This window comes from Synchiropus splendidus, chromosome 1 (genome assembly GCF_027744825.2).
Source record: "Synchiropus splendidus isolate RoL2022-P1 chromosome 1, RoL_Sspl_1.0, whole genome shotgun sequence".
Taxonomy (NCBI): domain Eukaryota; kingdom Metazoa; phylum Chordata; class Actinopteri; order Syngnathiformes; family Callionymidae; genus Synchiropus; species Synchiropus splendidus.
Genome location: NC_071334.1, coordinates 62,010,469 through 62,035,295, shown reverse-complemented (window position 1 = coordinate 62,035,295; position 24,827 = coordinate 62,010,469). Strand labels below are relative to the sequence as shown.

At 42.7% G+C, this 24,827-nt stretch overlaps 1 protein-coding gene across 1 annotated transcript in view; it reads right to left on the bottom strand.

Annotated features, from left to right (window-relative positions):
- Positions 1–24,003, bottom strand: part of LOC128752509 (ephrin-A5b-like) — a 47,610-nt gene extending 23,607 nt beyond the window's left edge. Inside the window, exon 1 of the mRNA XM_053853785.1 lies at positions 23,430–24,003. Within this exon, the coding sequence (XP_053709760.1) occupies positions 23,430–23,545 (116 nt within the window). The 5' untranslated portion in view covers positions 23,546–24,003. The remainder of the gene's footprint in view (positions 1–23,429) is intronic.
- Between the last annotated feature and the right edge of the window lie 824 nt (positions 24,004–24,827).

Genomic DNA, 24,827 nt, shown 5'->3' with positions numbered 1-24,827 from the left:
TTTGAGACAAAATGCAGATAAAAAATCAATATGAATCCTGAGTTTAAACAGTTATGTTTACTGTAGAAAGGCACATTTTTCCACTGGGCTGTCGTCTCTGATTTTCCCTCTTCATATTTGGCTATTTAAAGCCAAAGGAATTCTGATGGACCAATCTTAATTTAAACCAGATTCGCTCTCTGCACATAAAATGGTGGGAGATAATTGTTTGAGTGTGCGCTGAAGCAGCTGGGAAGCCTCCTACTGCACCACAGAGAGAGAAACGGTGGCTGGTTTAAGGCTGAAGTGAAGAATAATAGCTGCCCTGGTGGGTGGGAGTCATCGTGGAGGAGCTTCACTAATCCTGATGGGCTCAGGGGAAGGTGTTGGGATGGAGAAGGGGCCTGCTCTTCTACTCCCTTTCCCCTCCCCCTCCACCATTTCAATGAATTCTTCAGATAAAACCCCATGTTGTGAGAAATAACCTGTAGAAGGGTCTCTCTCAATACAGGACAAGTCAAACTCTTGTGCATCTGTGCCCGATGGGAACAGTCCATCATTCAGGGGTCCAGCTTCTTTGTGGTTAGATGAGAAGATTAAAGTTCAATTTAAGCATGGCGGTTTGACTTGTGATGGCTGGTGAGCTTGTCTAAAGTGTGCAGCTAAGCAAAAATGATATTTGAGCACTATGACCCAAATAGCATTCATTTTAGCTACACTACGTCGTGAGCTATCATAACTTGCCTCTGGGATAATTATAGGAGCTGAAGCTTGCTAGAGACGTCTTATTTGCCTTCATATTTTCTGACTGCAGGTGGTGTATCCACTTTTGGACGTCTCATTCCTGACTCCTCAGAGATAAAATGGATGTTTGAATGAAGCATTCAGCACAGCTTCACATCAGTTAGAGCGGAATTGATCAGCATCATGGGTGAAACCAGTGAACCTGACTTCACTCAGCATTTAGTGGCCTGAGCCTGAGAGAGAATTTAATAAGCATTGGCCTCAGTGGAGATCTTTTGTGATACATCAGCTTAGTGCTATTCTAGAGGCGAGCATTAATTCTGGAGCAGGACCCCCTCTAAAACAAAGTTAAAATCTCATCTAAGTCAATATAAAGTTCTGTTCCTTGTAACGCGATCCGCAGCCGCTAAGACAAATGGTTCCCAGGAGGTTTGGGTTGCCTCTCCTCCAATTTTTCTCCTGGTACTAATGACCGTGGTGTGTGCTGGCTCATGCCTGCGCCCGTCTAAAGACACTCATCTGGCCGCTGTGTGGTGGTGTGACGAGCTGATGATGAATGTGAAGGTGCACATGTCAGTGGGCATGTTTCATGGAGCTGCCACACCAGCTTGACGTACAAACCGCACTGCTGTTATGTGCTCTCAACACTTTGTATCGTGGTGTTATCCTTCCTAATCCTTAGCGGGGAGGGAGGCGCTTCGGCCAAGGAATGCCGCTCAAAGGACCATGGGCCGGGACACGGGCTGCGGGATGTTTGGAATGTGTGACCCCCATATCAGCTATAGCATAATTCCCACCGTCTGATCTTCTCCTGACATGTTTTTTCAAAATAGATTAGAGACTTCATACCACAATCTTGAAAAGGACGTGCGATTTAGCTGAAGGACAATTCATGTGACACATTATAGTAAATAGGTAATATTTCATAGAGGCCTTGTGCTTTTCACTTCATCTACTCTCAAACCCACTAAACCCAGTGCAAAATGCGTGTTCCGCCCGAGACTCTTGAGAATGAACTCGAATGACATCAAGCTCCATCTGACCAGCTCCCTGGTCCACAAAAAGACAACGCTCAAAACACATCAGCAAGAAGAAATTGAGGCAATAATTCTCCCTGACTAAAAGGACTCTTATTATGACAGTAGGCCCATTAGCTAAATGGAGAGGAGCATGTGCAGCTTGTAGCTGTGGCTATATAAATCTACATCCCTCAACCTGACCTCCAGCAGTCACTCCCCCGAGGAGCCATACTGCTCACGCACATACACACAGATTCACACCCACTTCCCAGTAAATCTCATTCTGATCAGAGGTGGGTGACACATGGGAGCATCCCTATTTTCTGAGGTCATGCTGTACATCAAGGACTTTGTCACGGCCAGAAAAAAAAGACCTTGTCTGAGCAGCTGGATGTCAAGGAAACGTGCTCAGTATTTCTTCTAAATGTACATGTCTCTCCGTATTGATGTAGAACAGACCATAGAAAAAGATGGCACAATAAATACATACATCCTTGTAATGTACGGCAAGTGAATTGGAAGAGAAACATCATGCTCGGTCAACACAAAGGGTGTGTGAGAGAGGCAAGACCGAAACACATGTGGGCAAACATTCAGTTGACTTCTCTGTGTGTAAAAGCATCACTTCCACTTCCCAGGTGTGATCACAATTATTGCATATAAACCAACAGTCCATGTAATAAAAATAAAGAGGAAGTCTATTTTTTTTCTCACACAACTCAGCTTGGGGCAAATAGTGAATCATATGGCACTTCAAACTTGCCGAGGTGTGTGACAGAAGGTCAAGGAAAAGTGACTTCAATGAAGTTACTCTTGGGGGTTGTTATTCAGAAAACCAAATACAATAAGATCCAAATGAATGATACACAATGAAATACATCCTTTGGTTTCCAGTTGGTGGGTCTTCCTCAACACAGAATGAGTCTTAAGTCTAAAAAACAGACATAGCCTCCTACATATTCCAAGAAACGTCGGCTGCACGTTACAATGCTGTAACTCTAGTAAGTTCAAGGTGTAATGACTTGCTGTAGTTGTCATTACGATGCAAGGAAACCAAAACACATATTCTTCTATCCAAGTTGCGTCCATGTCAGATTGAGAGATTACCTATAGAACTAATCCAAGATCAATGACACACACAAAAAAATTGACCAGAGTGAGATAATTCGATGGATGAAGAAAGGGCCAGCTGGCAGATGCGGCACCAGCGGCAACAGATCCTGGTGCCGCGCTGCCTCACCTCCATAAATCAAGACGCATGTACGACGCAGACAGAGGAAGGAACGCCGACGTGCATCTCTGTAAACACACACTCATGAAGGGCACGCATACACATTTCCCTCGACGTTCCCACTCGGATCACAATAGCGCCCCACAAACGGCGAAACAAGAGGAGATCACAGACCGTCTGACGTAGCTGTGTACACACTAATTAGGCACACTGGCACCGACACAATAGCCTTTTTCTTGGCCTCCACACACACACCACACACTCTTCCAAACACACTCGGAGGACGGCTATCAGGGTTGGGATCTCTGCCATGTTTGCTATGATACCCTCTTTGATCAGGGGTGAGAAGTTCTCTGCCCCGGTCGTAAAAAAGAAATGGGACAAGCAAGTTTAAGGGAAGGGGGCAGCGTTCCTCGGGAGTGTTTGACAGTCGCAGTGTGAATGGAGGATGCTGCGTTTTGTTCCGCCTCCATATGAACAGGCGTTTTGTTCATGGGGTGACATGCAGACAATGGCTGCAAGATGGGTCCAAAGAAAGAGAGGAGGGAGTCGGGTGATCGAAGGAGAGGGGGGGTGGCGGAGGGGGAGCGCGGGGCTGTCTTTGGTGGTGATATGAGTGACGCCTGAAGCCTTTGTGGGCAGCTGAAGAACACCGGGTCAGGGGGTCGACAAATCCTGACCTCTTCTGACATCTAGGCTCAGAAGAACAAGGAGAAGGAAACAATCATTTGTGGAGGTTGGCTTCAAATGTTTTAAAGTGTCATTATTTCCTGCTCTAGCTGTGCAGCCGACCATCGCTCCATCTATGCGTCGCTCCATCTATGCGTAAATCTTGGACTGCAGTGCAGTCCATTCCCCCACGCCTTAGTGATTAGATGATTTATCTAAGTGAATAAATGAATATAAGAATATAAGAAGCTTTACAACTATTCATCTTCTAACACAAACAGGAGTGACCTCGCCGACACAGCAGTTGATCACCTCTGTGTTGACTGATTTGACTGTTTGGCCTCTTATCTCTGGATCAGACGATGGTCCTCATGTGTAACAGTTCTTCACACACAAATGCAAACATTCAGCTCAGTCAACAACTGGGTCAATCGTATGCTCCTACAGCACATAAACATACAAACAAACACAGAGTCTGAGTGAGCATCATACAGAGAGCAGACTGCTCCAGCAGTGGGAAGGTTTCCCACTACAATCATTGCACTTCATCCGCCCCTTCACCGCCGTGCGGAAACACAAAATCAATGAATGGGATGTCAGAGAAATCCCCTCATTTGTATAGTGAAACCAACATAGAGATGTGACGGAACACTTTTAAGAAAGTGCTCCTTTCACCACAGGCAGACTTAACCAAGGTCAAATGTAACTGCGCTGGAAAGCTAAAGGCAAATAACAATCCCTAGCAAATCTCAGTATCATTTCTGTCTTTTAAAAAGTAACTAAAACCTATCCAATAACTAACATTCATTAATGAAAGAAAGCACAAATGACTATGTGCACCTAAGCCAAGTGCACCCTCTTTGTCTGAAATCCTATCAATGTCACAAAGGTCATGCTCTCTGAAGATAACCCGTGGAGATCGGAGAGGGCGGTGGCCCATTCTCTGTGTGAACAAGTGTCAGCAGAATTTTCCTGGTGTTCACATGACGCCTTTCAAGTCAGTTGTTTCTCATGGACTTATTGAGCACCCGTACACAGTCACCAGACGGCCAAGAAAGTATGCACAGCCTTAGACTGCATCACAGAAATTATTTATTTAAATCAATATATTACACAAAATAAGTTACAATTGAGTTAAAATCCTAAGCACGGGGCCAATAAGTCATATGAGGCAAAAGAATAATTTAATAACTGTTTAAGCCCAAGTATTATTGTAATTATTATATATTATTGAAAAACAGGAAAAAAGGTGAATTTTGTTGAGTAGAAAACAATCCATTTTAGTACATTTACATTGACAAATTATGCAATTAAAGTTCAGTAAAACTTTAAAAAGGGTGTAGGACTCGTGCTGGAGAAAGAAACGTTCAAAATCTGGCTGTGATGCAGCTGCAAGCTGTAAAACCCTCATAAAAAACTTAAGAGGTTGTTAAAATGTAAATAGTGCAATATGTGTCACGCTCCATTACTCAAAGCTGGCCAGCACTTGTTAGGAGACGTTTTCGGTCGGACGCAACATTAACATTAATAGAGTAATGAAAATCTTGAAAATTATTCCGTGTAATAATTTGAGAACGAATAAGAATGCATGATGCTTTCATGTGATACTGAGGTGTGGTGATCATATAAAACTGTAGCCAACTTGTGTAATGTGACATTTGTCAACATCAGTCGCTTCCATGACGAAAACTAGTTTTCAAAGTAGTAGAACCGTTCGTGTCCTAACACTACTGTTTAAGACGCACATCTAACAGTAAAAGTATGAGCGTACATCTTCTCTAAAGTCAAGTGTTAGTTAAAATTTAAAGACCTGTTTGTACATAAACAGAGTAGCTCCCTCCCTGATGAGGCCAGTGTTGGTAATGGATATGTGATTTGCAGTGGGAACTTCATTCTGTGAAAAGGATGGATGAAAAGAGAGGTCTAACAGCCATAGCGTGGCAGCATTGAGTGTTCTATAAATCTCAGCATTTGAGAAAGCTCCATCAACATCAACACACACATGCACACTGTTACACACTGGACTTCCATAGCAACAACTGCTGATGTCCAGGTTCATCCAGCTCAGATAATGAGGAGCTCAAAAGGCCTTGAAGTGCACCTCACTGAAGAGTGTGTTCAATGTTGCTCCAGTACACTTGGTGTGTGTGTGTGTGTGTGTGTGTTTGTATAAAAGCTGTTGTGTGGCTCTTAACAGAGACACAGATGTAGCGTTGGTGCTGTGGCTCGTCCCATAAAGAGGTTCAATTGGAGGTGGTTGAGAATGGTTGATGAGCGACATTGTCATTCCACCTGCTCAGAGATGTCAAGGGAGGATGTCGGAGATGTGTCAGCAGCAACTAACACGACACGAGCATCAAGTCAAGAGAAATGCCACACCTCCACTCATAACTGGAGGAGGGAAGCCGCAAGCGGAACACACTGAAAAATCTTCTTTTGAATCATATCGTTGGTGGAAAATACAATAGTGTTTGAAAAAAATCAAGCTCAATGAAGGGCTGTAAACCAACAGACGAAATTATCTTCGGACGTCAGGTATTGACGTCTGGATTTGATGATGCCATAGTACAGAAACGGCAAGGGAATTTTTGGAGTTTCATTTTTTGGGACATTAGCTACATCTGACTCATCTAAAAAAAGAGAAAACTGACATTAAAGTCAAGCAATGTCTTCCATTTCTATTCATGGAATGGCAGTGGGAGCTATTTCAATCCTGAAAAGCTCACTAAAGGCAAACTTATGTATTAGGTTCCTTCTGCTACATTTGCTCACGCTCAGTCAGCACATATTACCGCGGTGGACTGAGGCCAAACACCATGCTGCTCACTTACTCCTCACCACCACATCCACTGATAGGCTGCCACGACCAAAACAAACACAGAGGCAGCGAGGAAACATAAATACATGCTCGGACGACGAGCAAAAACTGTCAAATGACAGCCAGGAGGGATGCTGGCAATGACCCAATGCACACACACTCTCACACACACGCTCAGGTTTGCAGCAGAGCTAAGTGTCAGAGAGTATTAGAGGCCTTCAGCTGGACGCAGCTCCAGAACAAGCCGGACAAAAGCATTGCCTGTCTCCCCTCATTAAGTGATTTAAGATCCCATGTTCCTCCAAGTCCTTTCATCGCTGTCCAAAGTGAACACACATAAAAGTCCCAACAAGAACGCCGGGGTCTGCTGACATGAATGAGGCATGAAGAAGGGCAGAAAAGTGAAGTTCAAGTCCGCGGTCCAAAGGGAGAAGCTAGTCTACACTAGCTGTGCCTATTAAACAGCCAGCAGATGGAGGAGTATGAGGTGTCTGGACTGAATAAACCGGGGTTCCATCCAGAGCTTGACCCCCCGATGTGACACAGCAGCCATATAATCCATTAACAGTTCTTTTCTTCGTGGTAGCAAATGATTTCCCATGAAGGTTTTGTCTCGGTAAAAGATCTGCATTCCAGGCTAACAAGGAGCAGAATCCACACACTGATAGGTGCATTTTCTTTGTTTTGGCCAGTGATGGGTAAAACTACTACAAGCTTTTTTATGCATCTAAGTTCTGAAAAGAAAAAAAATGACCATTCAGAGTTTTAAAAGATTGTTCTCTGGACCGAAATGCAGCATCCAATACAACAGAAATACAAATGAATATACTTATTTTTGCGTGTGGATGTGTGTAAGGCATGATGCCTTAGTAGCTGACTGAGAACAAGTGATGCTTTTCAAAGCCATTATAAATAACTACATTGTTTAAATGTCAGGGATTTCATCTGAATGAGTTGTTACATGGTCTTAAAACTTAACAGAATTGTAGAGTTTTGTATCATACCAATTACAGCATTTATATTTCAACACAGTCGGTGCTACTTAACTGGTGGGTCGGGACCTAGAAGTGGGCAGTGTAGCCTCTCTGAGTCGGTTCTGCATCATTTTCTGGGTGAAGCCTTGCTAATGTAAGCATTTTTACTTTTATTTTAAGTTCTTTTGTTTTAGTTTTGCGGAGCTTCCTAACAAATCAGTAACAGCTTTTTATGTTGACATTTTTGAACACAGTTTCCTCTGCGAGTGAGAGTCAGACTTCTGAGGAATTAACATTGAAATGTCTTCATGATATTGGTGGAAAAGAGAGACAAGTGCATGTTCGAATTTCTTCATTTCAGATTAAAATGAGAACTGAAAGGCTTACAAAACAGCGGTCGGTACAATGAAACTTAAAATAAACGTCGACGGTAAATCTGCCGGATCTGCCAGAGATGATAAAACTGACTAATATTTCTCCTCACAGACTGTAGTAGTGTTGTGTTCCAGTTACCTCGGAAATGGGAAGTCGGAGCATAGCGCCACAGTGCTATGAAGGTCGGAAACCAAGATAGTGAAGCCCATAAAAGTAATTCTCATGTGTACCTGTCTGGATAGATATGCACTCTGTATACAACTAGAAACCTAGCCGATGAAGAGAAAACACAACGTCGCTGAATGCATTTCCATCTTTTGCCGTATTTCATTGATTCAAATTTCGACTTCCTCTTTAGGTTCAGGGAAGCCATAAGCACTGCCTACTTACTTAAATATAATTGTAAGACATGTAAATGCATCCATGTGAGTGGCATCTGTCGAAAACCTTCAAAGTCCGCTGGACGTCACCTTTTCTCCCCAGTCGTATGGACGTCTCATTGCAATCTCTAACATGGCACATTTTCTGAAAATCTATTGAAACATGAGCAGCTTAACAAGATGCTCGCTCCTCTGTATGTGGCCCGTGATCACCCGCTGCACATGACCACATATCAAGTGGCCTGTAATTTGGACGTGGTTCTACACATCACTGCTTCTAAAGGAGTGTTTGATGGGAGGAAAGTGCCAGGTGTCTGGAAAAGCTCTAATTTCAGAGTGAGTGTGGTTTCAGACGAACAGCTCTGGCAAAAATGCACAATTATGAAGTTTAAAGGGGGAAAGAAATCTTCTGAATGGCCAATTAGTGAGCAACATAACGTTGGATCCAAACATTTATTTACAAGAGGCAGTCGGTTTTTCCCCTCAGACACACTGTGGAATTCCACAACAAAGTGGGTGTGGCCACAACCGCACAAACCTCAGGGCCTTTTGACATTACACTGTACACCCATGAGGTCAGAGAGAGGCTTTATTTTACTACACAGCACAACAGATTTTTCATATTGGCCATGAGAACAGTGGTGATTATGAACTTCTGGTATCATGTTCAGATTTACACGTCGACTCCATTCTGAAGCGGAACAAAAGGGCAGCAGGGGAGACGAAGAGAGGTGTACAGAGCAGCGTGGAGGGGAAACATTGGGTACGGTGAGTTGGATTTATTTTCAAAACATTTGGAAAGAGCTGGAAAACAACTTCCTATAACTTTTAACCCTGAGTCACTGGAACGTTATGGTCTGCTAACTTAAACCAGATGATTTTATTTTTCTGTGTTTTGAGAGAAGATCTAAATATCAATGATCTTTTTTAATTTTTCATTTTATCACATAAAAATATCATTTGCAACTAAGAAAAAAATCTTTAAGAATTAAAAAATGTGTATTTTGGGAATTTGTCTGGCTGCTTGTTTACAGCTAGTTTACTCCAAGTTTGTAGTTTTTTGGAAGGACATTATCTTGACGTCATTTGCCGCCATATTCATACTGCACCTATGACCCTATCTACCTACCTAAGGATATAGAGTAGCTTAACTAGAATAGGTTTTCGATTGACTGCAGCAACCATTGTGTCAACTTACTCTGTCAACAGCACAATAAAATGTAGTAAAAGACACATTGAACTTTTTGCCACGTAAACAATGGTCCACATACTCAGATTTCCTCCAGATAATCTCACGACCAATGTCTTTTGATACTCAACAGTCATCACTATTTCATTCTGCTGGGCAATAAAACAATAGTGACATATGTATTCCTAACAGATGTGAGCGACATAACCAATAGAAACTATAATTGTCTTGACACAACCAAATGGTTGCGTAAGGCCCCGCCCCCCGTCAGAAGATGTGTGAGGATGTACACCATGCAGAAAACGGAGCCGTTGGAAAGCCATGTTGATGTGTTGGCTGGGAGAATATTGGGAATATACTGGGAGCACAAGGAATATACTGAAGTGTACCACTGTTGCTACACACTAGCTAGCCGGCGAATTCACGGGCTAGTGATTACGCTTGTGCTAACCTGTAATAAAACATGACATAAAACATTTATCAACGTTGCTCATGCAATGGAAAAAAAGGAATAGAAGGGACTTTGAAGAGTCGGAAGCTTAGGAAACACAACTATTGATCAATCCAAGGACCCAAGGAAATACAACTGACTACATTACAGACACAAATTCTGAGTTGGTTCTGTGCAAGTTCCTCTGTGTGCTGAATGTTTGGATACTTTGGTTTGAGCAGAAAAACGGAGTAAGATCAATATGGAAGAAAAATACTTATTTATTCTATATTGTGATATATGTACAGTTATCAATTGATTAAAAAAATGAAAATGACTCTACTCGAATGACTAGCAATGATAATAGGTAAGTTATGATTCAACAGAATCAGCATCTGATTCCCTCCGAGTGTCATATCACATGGCCCACTCCGAAGTCTGATGACTCTTTTTCAACCATGGATTAAAAAAAACCAAGGCATCTGAGCCCCTGACGTCCACAAACTGAAACAGATTCAGAGTCAAGAAAAAGGATGTACGGATGAGGAGGTCCATTTTTAAAATTTTCAATGTAAAATGAATCTACTGGATATGAGACAGCGACAAAGACGACACTTAGACAGCTGAAGGTTGTGTTTACTGCATTTTCTTTCCGTACAAGGAGGAGGGACATTTCTGTGGTTTCACCCTCCCAAAATAATCCCTCACTATGACACAAAATGAGAACAGCATCAGGAAGAAAATAGATGTGACAAGGAAAGTGGACTCATTTTCACGAAGAAACTGAATATATATATATATATATATATATATATATATATATATATATATATATATATATATATATATATATATATAGTCGCTGGACTTTGTTGTACTTGTTAAAGCCTTCTCCAGGCTACCAGCTCGAATAAAGGGTGCCAGTAAATCCATTATCAGCCTTGTGTTCAGGTGTGACAGTAGAGTCACAATAGCATTGACTCCTCCACACTGGCTCTTTGTAGTCTCACCAGTCAAAATGTAACATGCATTTTCACGCAGGAAATATTTCCTAATCCCTATTATTGTTCTTGTCTTTCCAATATGCAGACACACGATGGGCAGATGCTTGTGGGACTAGTGAAGGGTATTACTTCACTCGTATTTCTTCAGACTTCTAACCCGCCGCATGGTGTCAGTGGGTTAAGTATTCTTGGACAGTGCACGCTCTGTGATTGATTCCACTTGTTGTTGGGCATTTCTGTGCAATCTGCTTCAGTATGATTCCAACATGGTGCAGAGAGAGAGAGTGGCTCCCTTCAGGCAACAGGAATTCTGGGTTATCTCTACCCGGGTGTCTCTGGCATAGTTTTGGTTATCTGAGCTCACCGAGCCAATGAGAACACAGCTGCTTCACGCCTCATTGGCTGCCTCAGGGTTATGAGTTAACCCCTATTGGTGACTTGGGGTGAAGACACACCCCTACGGTGAAAAAAAAAATGCATATCATCTCCAACTGTATTAATTTTTAGTTTGATAGCAGAATATTTAGGCGACACAAGATGGATTTGGAAAAAAAAATTGACTAAAAATTAAATTTGATACACCACTATTGGTTGAAAGACAAAATAGCGTTTTAATCTAGACATACTGCAATATGTCAACATTTTGACGTCATCGCCGCAGAGCCAGCGTGGAGCAGTACTGCTTCTACCACTACTCCCAGTATCCACTGCTGGGTTGCTGGGCAAACTTTACAGAGGCCTGCCTCCGTACACGAGCGGCGCGGTGGATGGTAAACGTGTGTGACGTGTTTCTTCTGTAACCCCTGGTGTATCGCGTGTCTAGACCTCACCACACCACCCCTGGATGCATCATGTGACCCAGAGGTGCAGTCACAAGACCCCCGCATCCCGTCTTTTCCATAGATTCTCGCCTTTTATTCCGGCGAGTAGTCGGGCAGGTTTGGAGTTGTGATAGGGAGGGAAAGTGACAGAAGTAAACCTGGCACCAACGACACACGGCGCCACCAGAGCCGAGTTTAACCATGCGGATACCAGCTTGCTCTTTGAGGGGATTAATTTGGAATTAAAAGCAGGTCATGGGACTCTATATGAAGTCAGTTCTCCACAGGAGAAAAAAAAGTTTGTTTTTTCTAAATATTAAATAAATAAAAAAATTAAAAAGAAACAAAAAATATTAAGAATTTTGTTTAAGCAAAATTTGTTCTAAGCAATGGTTGCAACTAATATAACTGCAGTATGCGAGATTAAATTAATTCATAAATATGGTTTAAATAATAGTTTATGGCAGATAACATCAAGTCCTTACCATTCAATAAGACCCAAAATTAGTTCTCAACCTTTCTGAGTTTGTTCACATATGCAATTTAAAATAAATTTGAAAAAGTTCTGTGAAACTAAGTGTTGTTTAAAATGAAAAACTACAGTTTTTGAATTTTACTGTTGAAAAGACATGAAATTATTGCAGCAGCACATGGTAATATTTTACTCATATGGATTGAGTGAACTTTAGCTGGACACCTACGACTGAGAGGTCTGCAAAGTTTCCAAATAATTAGTGAACTTCACAGTTACCTTCATCCAGAGACAGAAATATGAGCAGCGAGCCATAAAGTCCTGGGATGGAAACCTGAGCGGGCGTCAGACTCAGGAAACAAATAAAACATCTTTATGAGCTTGATTTTATGATGTTAATAGGCCCAGTCCCGGTCCAGTGGCCTCTAAGTGCTCTCCGGGACACGACAGGCACACTCTCTCTCTCGCTCTCTCTCTCTCACACACACACACACACACACACACACACACACACACACACACACACACACACACAAACTCTTCTGATTCAGGCTCGCCACTGCATGGATAATTGCAAAAACACTTTCTCTGCCCGTGAAATTTCAATAAATCCCCATTAGCTGCCACTAATGCACTTTTTACACTGTAAGAAACAAAATATTAAACTAATTAAAATAAAACAATAACAGCATGTGGGGGTTCTGCATCTGAGTGTGCTGATTGCATTTGCTTGAAAATACCGCAAAACAGGTGAGTTTGATTTCTCAACATATTGTTTGAGCATTATATTTATTAATTATGAATTAAAATATAACATTACTTTACTTTTTTGTTCTCACATATTTTTGATACATGTATTTTTGTGGGGTCAGATTATTATGAAGAGTCACCCTGCATATTATGGATTTTTGAATTTCTGAAGAAAAAAAATTAAACAATATCCAAACATACAAAAATATTTTTGTAGTAAAATAAATACTATATAAATGCCAATTCAGTCCAGGCAATCAATTACAGGTAATATTTAAATATTAATGATTTTAAAAAATAATAATAAAATAAAATAATAATAATTTACAATACAGGAGGTCCACATTTTTTTATTTGCCAACATTCCATTATTGTTTGTAGATATTATTATACATATAAAGTTAAATATTTTAAAAAGAAAAATATTAATATAATTAGAATGAGAAAAAATATTGGAATATAGACTAATTATTATTTAAACAAAAACAATAAATAAAATAATAATAATAATGTTTTATTGTCTCCAACAGCAAGAAGTCATTTTTTTAAATGATACGAGAAGGTCACATACACAACAGAGTGAAAGTCTGAGACGACATCCACACGTTTCCTTCCGACTGCGGCGTGGCACCAGGAGGTCCAATTAATCTCTCAGAGGTGTGAAGCAGCAGCAGATCAGTCTGAGCTTACGACTCTCCTGTAAGGGCTAGTTATGTCAATCAGGTTCAAGCTGAAGCTTTAAGGTTATTACTCAGAACGGAGTAACTTAGTGTCAGATCTATTAGAACGTAGTACTCCACGCCAGCGCAGCGCCTGATTGGCTGTGGAGAGCCGCCCTCTTATTGGCTGATCTGGTGACATTCTGCGCTGGGACCTGTTACGCCAGATGCCCTCCTCTCGTCCCCTTCAATGTTTGCAGCCCCACGCACGCGATCTCTGGCTTCGCTTGGCTGCACCCTCTCATCGCATTACTTCTGCTATTCTAACTCCTGCATCAATTATGCACTAGAATAACTCTGGGCCCTGATGGAGCCAAGACATAAAAGGGGATCATCAGCACGGGCGCTCGCAGCGTCTGGCCCTGCGTTAGCCGCGTGCTGCTGCTCGTACTGGTTACACAAGCATCCCAGGTACCAGCTGCCATCCGCCATGACACACACACACACACACATATAAATATATATGTGCAATTACTGTGTTAGTGGGTCAGCTTCCTTTAATCTTCTTCATGTCCCTTACAATAAATGCAGAACTTATGAGTTGACTCCAGCAGCATTTCAAATCTCAAGCAATTGACCTTAATGCATAAGTGACCACTGCTCAGGGGTGCGATTAATGCCGCCAAAAATTGACATTAAACTTCATCAGATTAAAAAAAATGGTGGAGCGCCTGGTCCTGCACAACAAAATATTGAGACAGACCACAATATAAACTGCAGCGCTGCTATGGTACCTTGCTATAACCGCATGCTGCGGTGCTGTTATGATACCTTAATGGTGTTTCGATCACAAAAAAGAGGATCAAGAACAACAAGAGGTCTTTAAATGGCCTTTCCAAACGTTTCTTTACGTGACAAAAGTTGTTCCTTCACTAAAAGTTTCTCTGTTTTTGTCCCTACTTCAGGTTCCAGATCGACATTCTTCCACATCCCACACAATTGTTGGAGTGCCATCAGAAGCCGAGTCACTTGTTTTCAGTGCCAGAGAAGAGAAAACAGACAGAAGATGATCACAGAAAAAAAAAACATGAAAATACGACAAGCAGAAGAAAAGTGTTGACGCTCTAATGCGTATTGATAAGTGATTGAACTCTACCTTCAGACGGAACTTCGACTGTAACTACCACATGCAGTCACATGACTTCAAAGGAACAAATACACCAGATTTTTTTTCCTCAAATCCGAGACGCCCCGCATTTCCCAGGATTCGTAACCTACTTTTCACTCCTTATATCAAAATGGAGTCGTCTCTGAGTCAGAAAATGGCTGCCTGTGCACCACACACCGCCACACAGCCCAGCGGAGAACAGTCCAGCTCATCTGTGGAAGAGGCATTGGTCTTGGTGGCCTAAAACCTCTGGTCCCGACTTCAATTAAGACGACATACAAAAATGTAATCACACTGATGTGTCATCAAAGAAACAGACGGGGAAGCAATACACAGAAGAAAAAAGGGTTGAAGCGGACCACTCCATGGCGGTCCTGACCTGGATTTCTGCTGGTTGCGTGTGAAGGATTGTCCAGGCACTGATATCACAAACAGCTTTTTTGAATATTTCATACATCCCTGAGCGCAGAGGGCGCTGAAATCCAACAGGAGGAAACACTTCGAGTCTCAGAGGAGCAGCGAGCCACACAACGGGTCCCGCAAAGTCACACCAAGTTCAGAGATTTGAAAAAACATATGTCTAAAAAAGAAAGCTGAATCAACACTTAGACGAAATGAAGTACAAAACTATCTGACGCCCAGTATGATACAGGATGCCAGTGTAACAGCAGACAACAAGTACGCATACTGCAGGGTTCAGGCTTCTGTCCACATTGGCTGGAAGCATTCATAACTATTGTCAAGTGGTTTCATTTGCCTCATGTTTAACAGCTGCGATCGCTCACGTACTCCATAAAGTGCCAATATTCTTTTTCCATTACTTTGATCATTCTGCTATTGTACGTTCCCACATGGTGTACTGTTACTGCGTTTGAACGACTGCATCGGTTCTCATTCATCCAGGTCAAAGTATCATAAGAGCGCTGTTCAACCTAGAAATTTAAATCAATTAAATATAAAATAAAATAAATGACCCGTATACGTCATATAAATGGTCAAATTGAAGAAGTATATATATATTTTTTATTTTAATTATATTCGTATTAATCAATAAATTCTAAATTATCAATACTATATAGAACCAGAACTTTAAACAATAATTTTAAAATGTCAGTTTGGTAAAATTGCTTATATAATGTCTGTGTTACTCTTCTGAAGTCTACTTGACAACTCAACAATATGCATAACATTTCCAATGTAAATAATTTGGGAGGAGCGAAGCCACAATGTATTTTCTTGAACTTCATGTACGCAAAAATCCATTTTAAGATTTTTATCACATAGATACAAATAAATTCATGAGTGCACTAAAGGTTTTTCTTGTGAATATTTGCCGGCCACCGTGGGCATGGAAATATGACTGCTGCACACATCTGATAGCGCTCGCTGCCCCGCAGACCGCGACAGCCGGCTCTGCTCTGTTAGCAGCTTAGTGCCTCTTTAGGACCTTTTTGGAAGCCGTTTTAGGCAGCTTTACTGCAGTCATTAGGAGCTCAGGCTGATTAATGTGAATGGTCAAGCAGGACCTGGCTTTCTGAGGGAAGAACAGAGAGGGGTGAAGGGTCCCACAGGAAGTGTTTTGTGTCTGCGCACAAAGGGAGGGCTGACCTCTTAAGCTCCTTAGAGCCTCTCTGCTAATACCCTCACCGGTGCCTACAAAGACACAGGGGATGCCATTTCACCACTCACATTTTAACAGTGTACACAGAAGAAAGGCCGGCTCAGATTAAAACAGCAGAAAAGTGAAGCTGAGAGGCGGCGGAGTGAGACTAAGATTAGGCCTGAAGAGTTCCCGTTAATCTATTGACTGCGGTGCATTTCAAACAGCGGAGACCAAACTCCCCCAGGTATCACAGCTCCCATCTTTTATGTTGTTGTTTTCAAACTCAAGGAAACTTTCACCCTTTTAAATCAATATGTAACTTGTTTAGGTTTACACAAGGAAGTGAGGTTTGTTTATTTTAATGCATTTAAAAGTGGCGTCAACAAAATTTACAACTTAAACTCACTTATAAAATTAAAAAAAGTTATTTTCATGATATTGAAAAACATAGCACCATGGACTTGTATTAGAGTCTAATGTATTATTAGGGAGCTGAAAAGGTCCTCCCAATGGTTCCCAAAAAATGGGTGAAAGTCATGCAGCAAAAAGGTAACAAATGCAAACAAGTATGGTGATAAGTTCCTTTTAACATACATCACTGCAGAGTCACTGTGTTTGAGTCTCTCTTCAGTTAGAGAGGCGCAATTGTGTCAAAGGAAGTAAATTCACATCGATGACAAACTCAGAATGTACCGGGAACAAGACTGAAACTGAGGCGTATGCAGGCAAAAATGTGACATCAAGTTTATGGGTTCCAGATCTCCAGTCAGGTCACTTGAAAAGCCACATTCCAGCCGCCACGTAACCAAAATGAATAAAAGAGAAGGTCACCATAAATTCAAATCCAGTGTTCTCGCAATTTTGCAAAGCGGAAGTGCATTCGCATCACGCTACATACTACTTCCAGGAGCAGTTTTCCCTTCAAGATCCATACATTTTAACAGTGTCTCTCAACTGGTCTGCCAAACTGTGGCTCAGAGCTGATTCTTTTAAGGTCTGTGACCCTGGAAACCAGCTCCATGACCCACTCCCGACTCACACCACCAACTTCAGCCCAAGTAACACTGTACATTGGGATGAGTTCCACTGATAAATCAAAAGAGCCTCATAACATTGATGAAGCTGCTGAAAAGAGAACTAACACAATAAACCACTAATCCGGCCACCAGCTTCTGTCACTCAAACTCCAGCAGCCCGAGGGTCTGCACTTATTAGCGGGAGTGTAACTGCGGCTCTGCAGGCAGGGTCAAAGAGAGCAGGAAGACTGACAGGCATCTCAACAGGAGCCCTGCTCACCGCACAGCAGAAACCTCCATGACTACTGCTTCATTGATGGGAGAGCAGATGACAAGTAAACCAGAGGCGTTACAATGGAATAATAAAGTTACTGTCAATAAGCACCTTTGGAGTCAACAAACTAGGGTGTAATTTCACAATATGCCTTTCAAATAGTTTGGTCTTCATGTTACTCTGCTTAATGTTGATAAAATTCAGAGCTGCACATGCCTCTCCTACACCATATAAGCTTTTAATAAATGTTTCAAATTCAGTAAAACCACAACAGATGCTTACATCAACAGCAATATGTTGGAACCAGTGATGAACTCCAAGAGAAATTTCACAGGAAGGACATTGAGACAGTTGATCCTTGAGTCTTTGCCGTCGCTAACATGACAGCTTTGTGTTGGAACACAACAGTCCCTTACATTTGTGATAGAGTACGCTGCTTCAGCGCAGATGGCCTTGTCTTGGAACAGCAGGACTAATTTGGAGGACAAGGTTTCTGTGATATCATTTGGGCATGTGCAATTATGTGCAATGGCTGTGCGGTGTTGGATTTCGTGTTTAGGGTGCCTCGCTCAAAGCCCCGTCACGACAGGAAATTGACACATGCATTTGATAAACATTACTTTTAACCTTTTGCTCATTGTCGTGATCAACTACTAATAAATCATAGTCATAGTTTTGCTGCTGGCTTGGCATGTGTCCCAAAACACAAGAGACCTTTTTAAGTTACGGTAAACAAGGTGATGCTGAGCACGTTTAACCAACTTTGAAAATTTCAACAAACCCCACCGTCCCATTTACGGGTTAATGATTTAAACATGTTCTTTGGGTTTTTCCATTCACACAGAAAGCAGCACACCTTACAACCTTAAGAGCTGCGGGTATGCCAGAATTCCTAAACTTCCTTTCAACGTAATGAAACGGAATGTAAACCACAGATAAAGAACCTTTCATCTTTGGTTTATTGACGATTTGTGAAGCCCCTGGACAGGAAATCACATTCGCTCCGTGCTCTTTGATGCCTTTGGAGATTGACACTTCCTCACAGTGGAGACACAGGTTCTGACCCCACCCTGAGACTCCACCAACTGGACACCACTCCCCTGTCCTCTGGCCTTTCACCCCATGTGCGCTGTCATTACAATTTCCACCTCGGGTAACATATGCACACTCGCCACTCCCGCCACTCCATCTCCTCCTCCTCCGTCTGCAGAACTCAAAGCCGGCCAGGGGCTGCTGAATGCAAGGGGAACAATAAGGGTCTTTCAGACGGTCTGGGAGAGGAGCGCTTTCCTCAGACCTGGTCAATATTTGGATGGGGTTGCCTTTTTGTGTCCGGTTTTAATCCAAGCGGAACCAAGCGGCGGGGAGCCAGGAAAAGGCTAAGAGGGGAAAGCGAGGGTTAACAGCAGACAATGCAAAGGGGCAACCCACAAAGCCAGTGAAGAGCTATCACAACATTGCGCTTAAACATGCATTGTTTCTTTAAATGGAGGCAGTTCTACTGTATCATGTCGCATCAAACTCTCACTCTGACCAAGTCGGGGATCAAAGAGGACATTTGAAACGGTGACCCTGCATGCGTGGAACATGAAGACAGGCCGGGGGAGAGAATCTTTGATTGTCTTAGAGAAATATGTTGCATCTGCTGTGGAAAGATTTGGATGCACATTATCAAGGATTAAGGCAAACCCCTGGGGTGACAATGCTATTGCAGAATGCAGGAGTCCCTCTCTCCCCAGCTGTCAGGTTGTTAGTCCCACCCAATGAGATTCTTTGATGACTAGGGGTATCAGTTTCCATGGCGTTGGAGACACACAAACAGCCTGAGAGATTAGGGGCAGACCTCAGGCCTGATTCTCCATTGATCCCACCTATCAGCAACAAATAAACACCTAGGGCCTTGCGTGCAGGACCATATGGACCTGGGTGGGTTTTAATGAAGCAGCTAAATAGCTTGTGAGCAGGGAATTCACTAATAGCTCCTTGTCAGAACAGCATTAATACCCCACTCATACACTTGACTCCACCGTTTAGTTACCGAAACATACGGCTGGGCTGACGAGGAACAGCTGCAGCTCCTTCTTCTGACGTGAGCAACTTCAGTGATTCCATTTGCAACCAAACATTCCAGGTCTTCATTCGCAATCTCACATTTACAGCAGATTTTATAGCTGCCATACAAATACACGGTAGAACTACAGATGCATGGGTCATGTACAGGCGCGGTACCAGATTTGTATGTTGAGACTTTTACGATGACCATAAATCAGGTGGAATACTTCATAGTTTGTTATGGGTCTCTTTCAAGCAGTTCTTTTTACTGGGTCAGAAGCATGTTGTGCTGTTATGGGCGGAGATTTAAGGGCCGCTTCAATGGTTTATCACCTAAAACATTTCACCCGGAACGATCAGAGGGTCGTATATGACTGTAAAGAGCCACTTCGCCTCCATCCTCCAATTGTTAGGTTGAATTTTAAGTCAAAGAGTAGCAATAAAAGTCAACACGTGTAGCTGTCACTTAAGTTGTTGACCTCAGGAAATCTGGCATGTAAGAAGAACATTTATCGGGGCAACATAATTGGCCTTAAAACAATAAAAGCTCCGACTACAAGACCACATTCTTACGTGATTATTTGAAGACAAAATGAATGCAAAAATGAACAAATTTTGATCCAGATTTGAATATTTGATGAAGGAACGATGCATGGACCAGGCGGCTTTGTTACGAAGATGACAAAGCGTCTCATCTCTTCTCTGAGGGAGACACCAGCCGTCTGAGGAAACACTTTTCAGTGCTTTTATCTTCCATCTTAGTTTTCTTTTTTTCCCGTCACAACCCATATTTCATAACTGGAGTGAATGAACATGCTTAAATTCAAAGACTTAAAACACAACCTGTCTATCCATCAACGTCAGGCGGTTCACAATGCAAAGCGGAAAGAAGGTTAAAGATTCAATGTTAAAGGCCTAGAGAATGGGGTCAATTGGTTTAGATCATCTAAATCATGCGCTTGACCCATAAATACAATTCATGACCATGGCATGTCCTTGGGCAAAGTTAACTCGAATAATCGAAACAACTCCGGAGAACATTTTGTATAGGTCAGTAGTAGGACATACATACATGACACAAGAATAACATTAGATCTGACTCCAACGCAGTAGTGCTTCGCCTCAGTTCGGTTCACATCTTCACATCCCTACAGCACAGATGTTTTTAGGGCTAATAACATGAAATATTTCACCTTCACTGTATGGCTTAAGCATATGCTGTGGGATCTTCTTTTTCAAAACCTGGCTGTCACTCATATATATATATATATATATATATCATCAACCTTGCGTGAAGGCAGGAGATGCTAATTCAAATCTGAAATAAACAACTTTATCAAAAGCAGAGGAAAGCATTTGCTGTCGACTTTAAAAGAGGTTTTACTTCCCAATCCCAAGCCCAAATCCTCCCCAGGGCTGGAAAAGTTCCCTGCTCTCCTGCTATGATTACCACTTTACTGAATCATATCAGCACCAGGCATCAGCACAGGAAGATGTTTGCCTCAGATGAAAGCACCGCAAACATGGATGCACATTCATGTTAATCACAGAGAAGATTCCTCGTAGCCGATCTTGAAACAATGAAACCACATGAAAATGTCATTGCATTTCCATTTTTTACGACTCACTTCCCATTTCAATTCCCGGGCGGCTGTAGGGGATTTCATGAATGGCTGAGTGGACTGCTGCTCTGGAGGCCGTTCTCCCCACTTTGGTCTAAGACGCAGCGAAGGATGAGGGAATAGTGAGTGTGGTTACATTAAACAGCAGGGATTCAGACCCGGGAGCCTGTGTGGAGTACTGTTAAGTTCCGCGGGTCAAAGGGGCCTTGGCTGTGAGCATGGCCCCTCCTTAAATCATAAAGCCCGGGTCAGGTTTCGATGAAAGTCATGAATGAGAAAGGGAGATGATCATTTAGAGTTACTCATTTATTTAGCCCCTATTCTGATGAGACAAAGTCTACGCAGGGTGCCGCGCTGGGCCCTTCACCGGGCCCCATGGTCTACGGTACTGCCCTGGTTTTGACCCTGACAACAGCCCCCTCTGCGCTGCTTAACCTGCAGCTCGCCTGGTTACTAGCGAGTGTGTGACCTCAGCATGTGTGGATCTCTCACAAGACCAAGCATCACGCTGAGTCCTGGCCGCTGCTGAAATACCCCTGTGTGCCCCCCTCATTGTCTGCCTCAGCGTGGGCTGGGAGGGAAAGGGGGGCTGAAGTGGGGGGCACTTGGACGGGGAAGCATGGCAACCAAGAAAGTAGGCATGGGAACCGCTCGAGGGCCAAGAAAAGAGCCCTTTCAGTTGGTGAACAGGACAGAAAGTTGTTATCAGACACGTTATCAGCCTGTTAGCTGAGCAGGAACTCATCAACTGCCTTTGATGTCGCCAAACAATTTGCATTTGTATTATTAGCGCCCCGTCAGTTCCAAAGCTAAACAGCTTTTGCCTGAGGGGTCACCATTTTAAACACACATGGCAACACCCGTGTGTTTGATAGAAAGAGAAGAAACAGGTTTGTCTTGAGTGAGTACACTCTCATGGATATTTTGTGTGAAACTGTTGGCAAGCAAATAACCGATACCAACTGAAACACCCACCCAGCTCTGTTTTTATGATCAAACCGAAAGACAGTTCTCCTCAGTAACATCATAAAACCTTTGATGGCCAAACATTTTGACATTTTCTTTAAATATTTGACCCACTAACACACATTGACCACAGTGACTTTCTTTGTATTCAGATTATTCTGTCACGCTTCTTTCAGTGTCAGAAATACTGCGTGTGTAGAGTTCAAAACTTCTTGTTCCATGATCCAAATTCACATTTTTTATACTTGACTTTTATACTTGATTTAGCTTGACTTGTACTTTGTAACAGCACATCTGCATCAACGGGATGCAACCACTGCCTGCAGTCTATATTGGGGAACTCTCAGTGAAGTGGTGAATTTACAGAGGAGAACTTGACATGTTACTCATCTCTGTCATTACTTGAGCGTTCATATAGCCATAATTTTATCTTTATTAATGGCACTTCAAACATTAAACCTGCCTCAAAAGATGGTGCTGTCTTCTGCGTTCCGGTGAGTTTTGAGTCCAAGTAGAAGAACAGGTCTTTTTTGGACATGAACACTAATATGCATGATGTTAAAACAGGGTTTAACAATTTAGATTTTAAAGCAAATAACAGCCCATTGCAGACTTTTTACAATACAAATATTGCAAATAAGTCATATGTGACTTGACGGGTTTTTAATGACTAAAATGAAGTGAAGGGTCTAGATGTCGGCAAGATGGCTCCTCCAACTTGACCCAGCAAAACTCCGTCCAAGACATCAGCATACACATATAAGACAAACTGAAAATAATGGTATATAAATATAAATTGCATTGTTGGGGCCAAACTAGGAGTTTGAAATGCTATCAGGTCCAATTTCTTATACAAATTAATTTGAATTGAAATTGATTTAGGTTGATTCATTCTGCTTTATATATTATACATATATAAACGCTCTATATTGGAACAACTCTCGAACTTAGTCACTAAAAGTGCTCTGTCACTTGCGCTCGTCGGCAGCTGAGTGAAGGAGACTTTTTGTTATTGCAGCCCAGCAGGAGCAGCTCAGACCCTTCACGGCTCTCACTGAGCAGCGTTGCTTTCCCACTGTAGTGACAGAACATCACATCGGACGCGACTTGATCAAACGAGACAGGCAGACCTCGTCCTCCAAAACAGAAACATCTCATCCTGGCTTCGAGCGCACCGTGAGAGTGCGCGCCGGATGAATCTCGCTGGTACTCACTTGGGGTTGGTTCGATTCCAGAAAACCGCGTGGCGGTCGGAGACCAACTTTGACGCCGGGTCCTGGCCGTAGACACACGCCCCGGTGATGAGGACGAGGAGGACGATCGTTTCCATCTGCAGCTTGTGTCTTGAGTTCTTCAAACTCCTGACTGAAGTCCGCTCAAGTTCTGGGTCGCCAAAAAAACGCTGCCTCGCTTCGAGCTGAAAAGTCACACAAAGTTCCTCTGGCGTCGAACACAGTCAGCGCCTCAGCAGCGGTTGGTTTCGGAAGCTTTTCGGCTTTGGTTCATACTGATGGCAGCGCGCGCGCTTCACCGCTCAACCCGAGAGAAGATCCCCGACGGTGTCCGTGGCAGCTACGCGGAGGAATCCACAAATCTGAGCATTTCTGTCCGACCCGGTTCGCCCTCCTCAAGATCCAGACCACCGCGGAGGAAGGTTCGAGCACGAGCGTCCAGGGAGATAGTCCGGGCAACGCAGACAAACGACGTGGCTGGGAGACGTCTTCGTTGTCACTCTGGTAATGTAATAACTGTGCTCTCCGGATCCCGCGGCCATGCTCAGCCGGACCAGCCCCCTCCCGCTCCTCCTCCTCCACCACCTCCTCCTCCTCCAACCACCACTACACCCCCTCACACACACACACACACACCTCCTTCACCGGTGCCAGCTGGGGTACGTTGCTGTAGTCCAAATTCACTCGCTGTTGCTCCACGACAATTCAAGTCGAGCTGTGTTGCCTTCACTTCAGCTTCTCCATTCACTGTTTTCCATTTGGTCAAAACTGGCGGTACAATCCTGCTGAGCTTAGCAGCTGATGTTGTTTTCCCCGATGTAGCATATTAGCATCACAAAGCTAGGATTTAACATGATAAGCAGATGGCGGGGATAAAAAAATATATGCAATATTTAAAAGTACCAAGTACCAAACTGACACCATTAAGTATAGCAGGCTACACTCGCGGGAAAAAAGTCATTTTAGGACAACTTTTTCTGGGTTGTTTCTAGTCAAGTTTCTTAACCGCAGTCACCTCTGAAAAAGATGTGGCACTGTGTTTAAAGAGTTTCCAGCCATAGTCGTATCTGTTTTGTAATCGTTGGGATGTGAACTCCAACAGATTGAGGCCTGAACACAGACGTACTCTGAGTACATCAATATTCATTTATTCGTTTTCTAAAGCCATCATTGACTCAGGAAGGACCCACTTAGTTTTGGTGGGAAATGGGAAAATTATTCTTCATTAATCCGACACTTAACCATCTCGTGGCTCTAAGTATTCTTCTCAACGTAAGGTGTCTATTTAATCTATAATCTAGTGAAATGTTTCTACATATTAACTATCTATAAATGACCTTTTAGGTAAGTTCATCTCAAACATCGAAGTGTATCACCTGT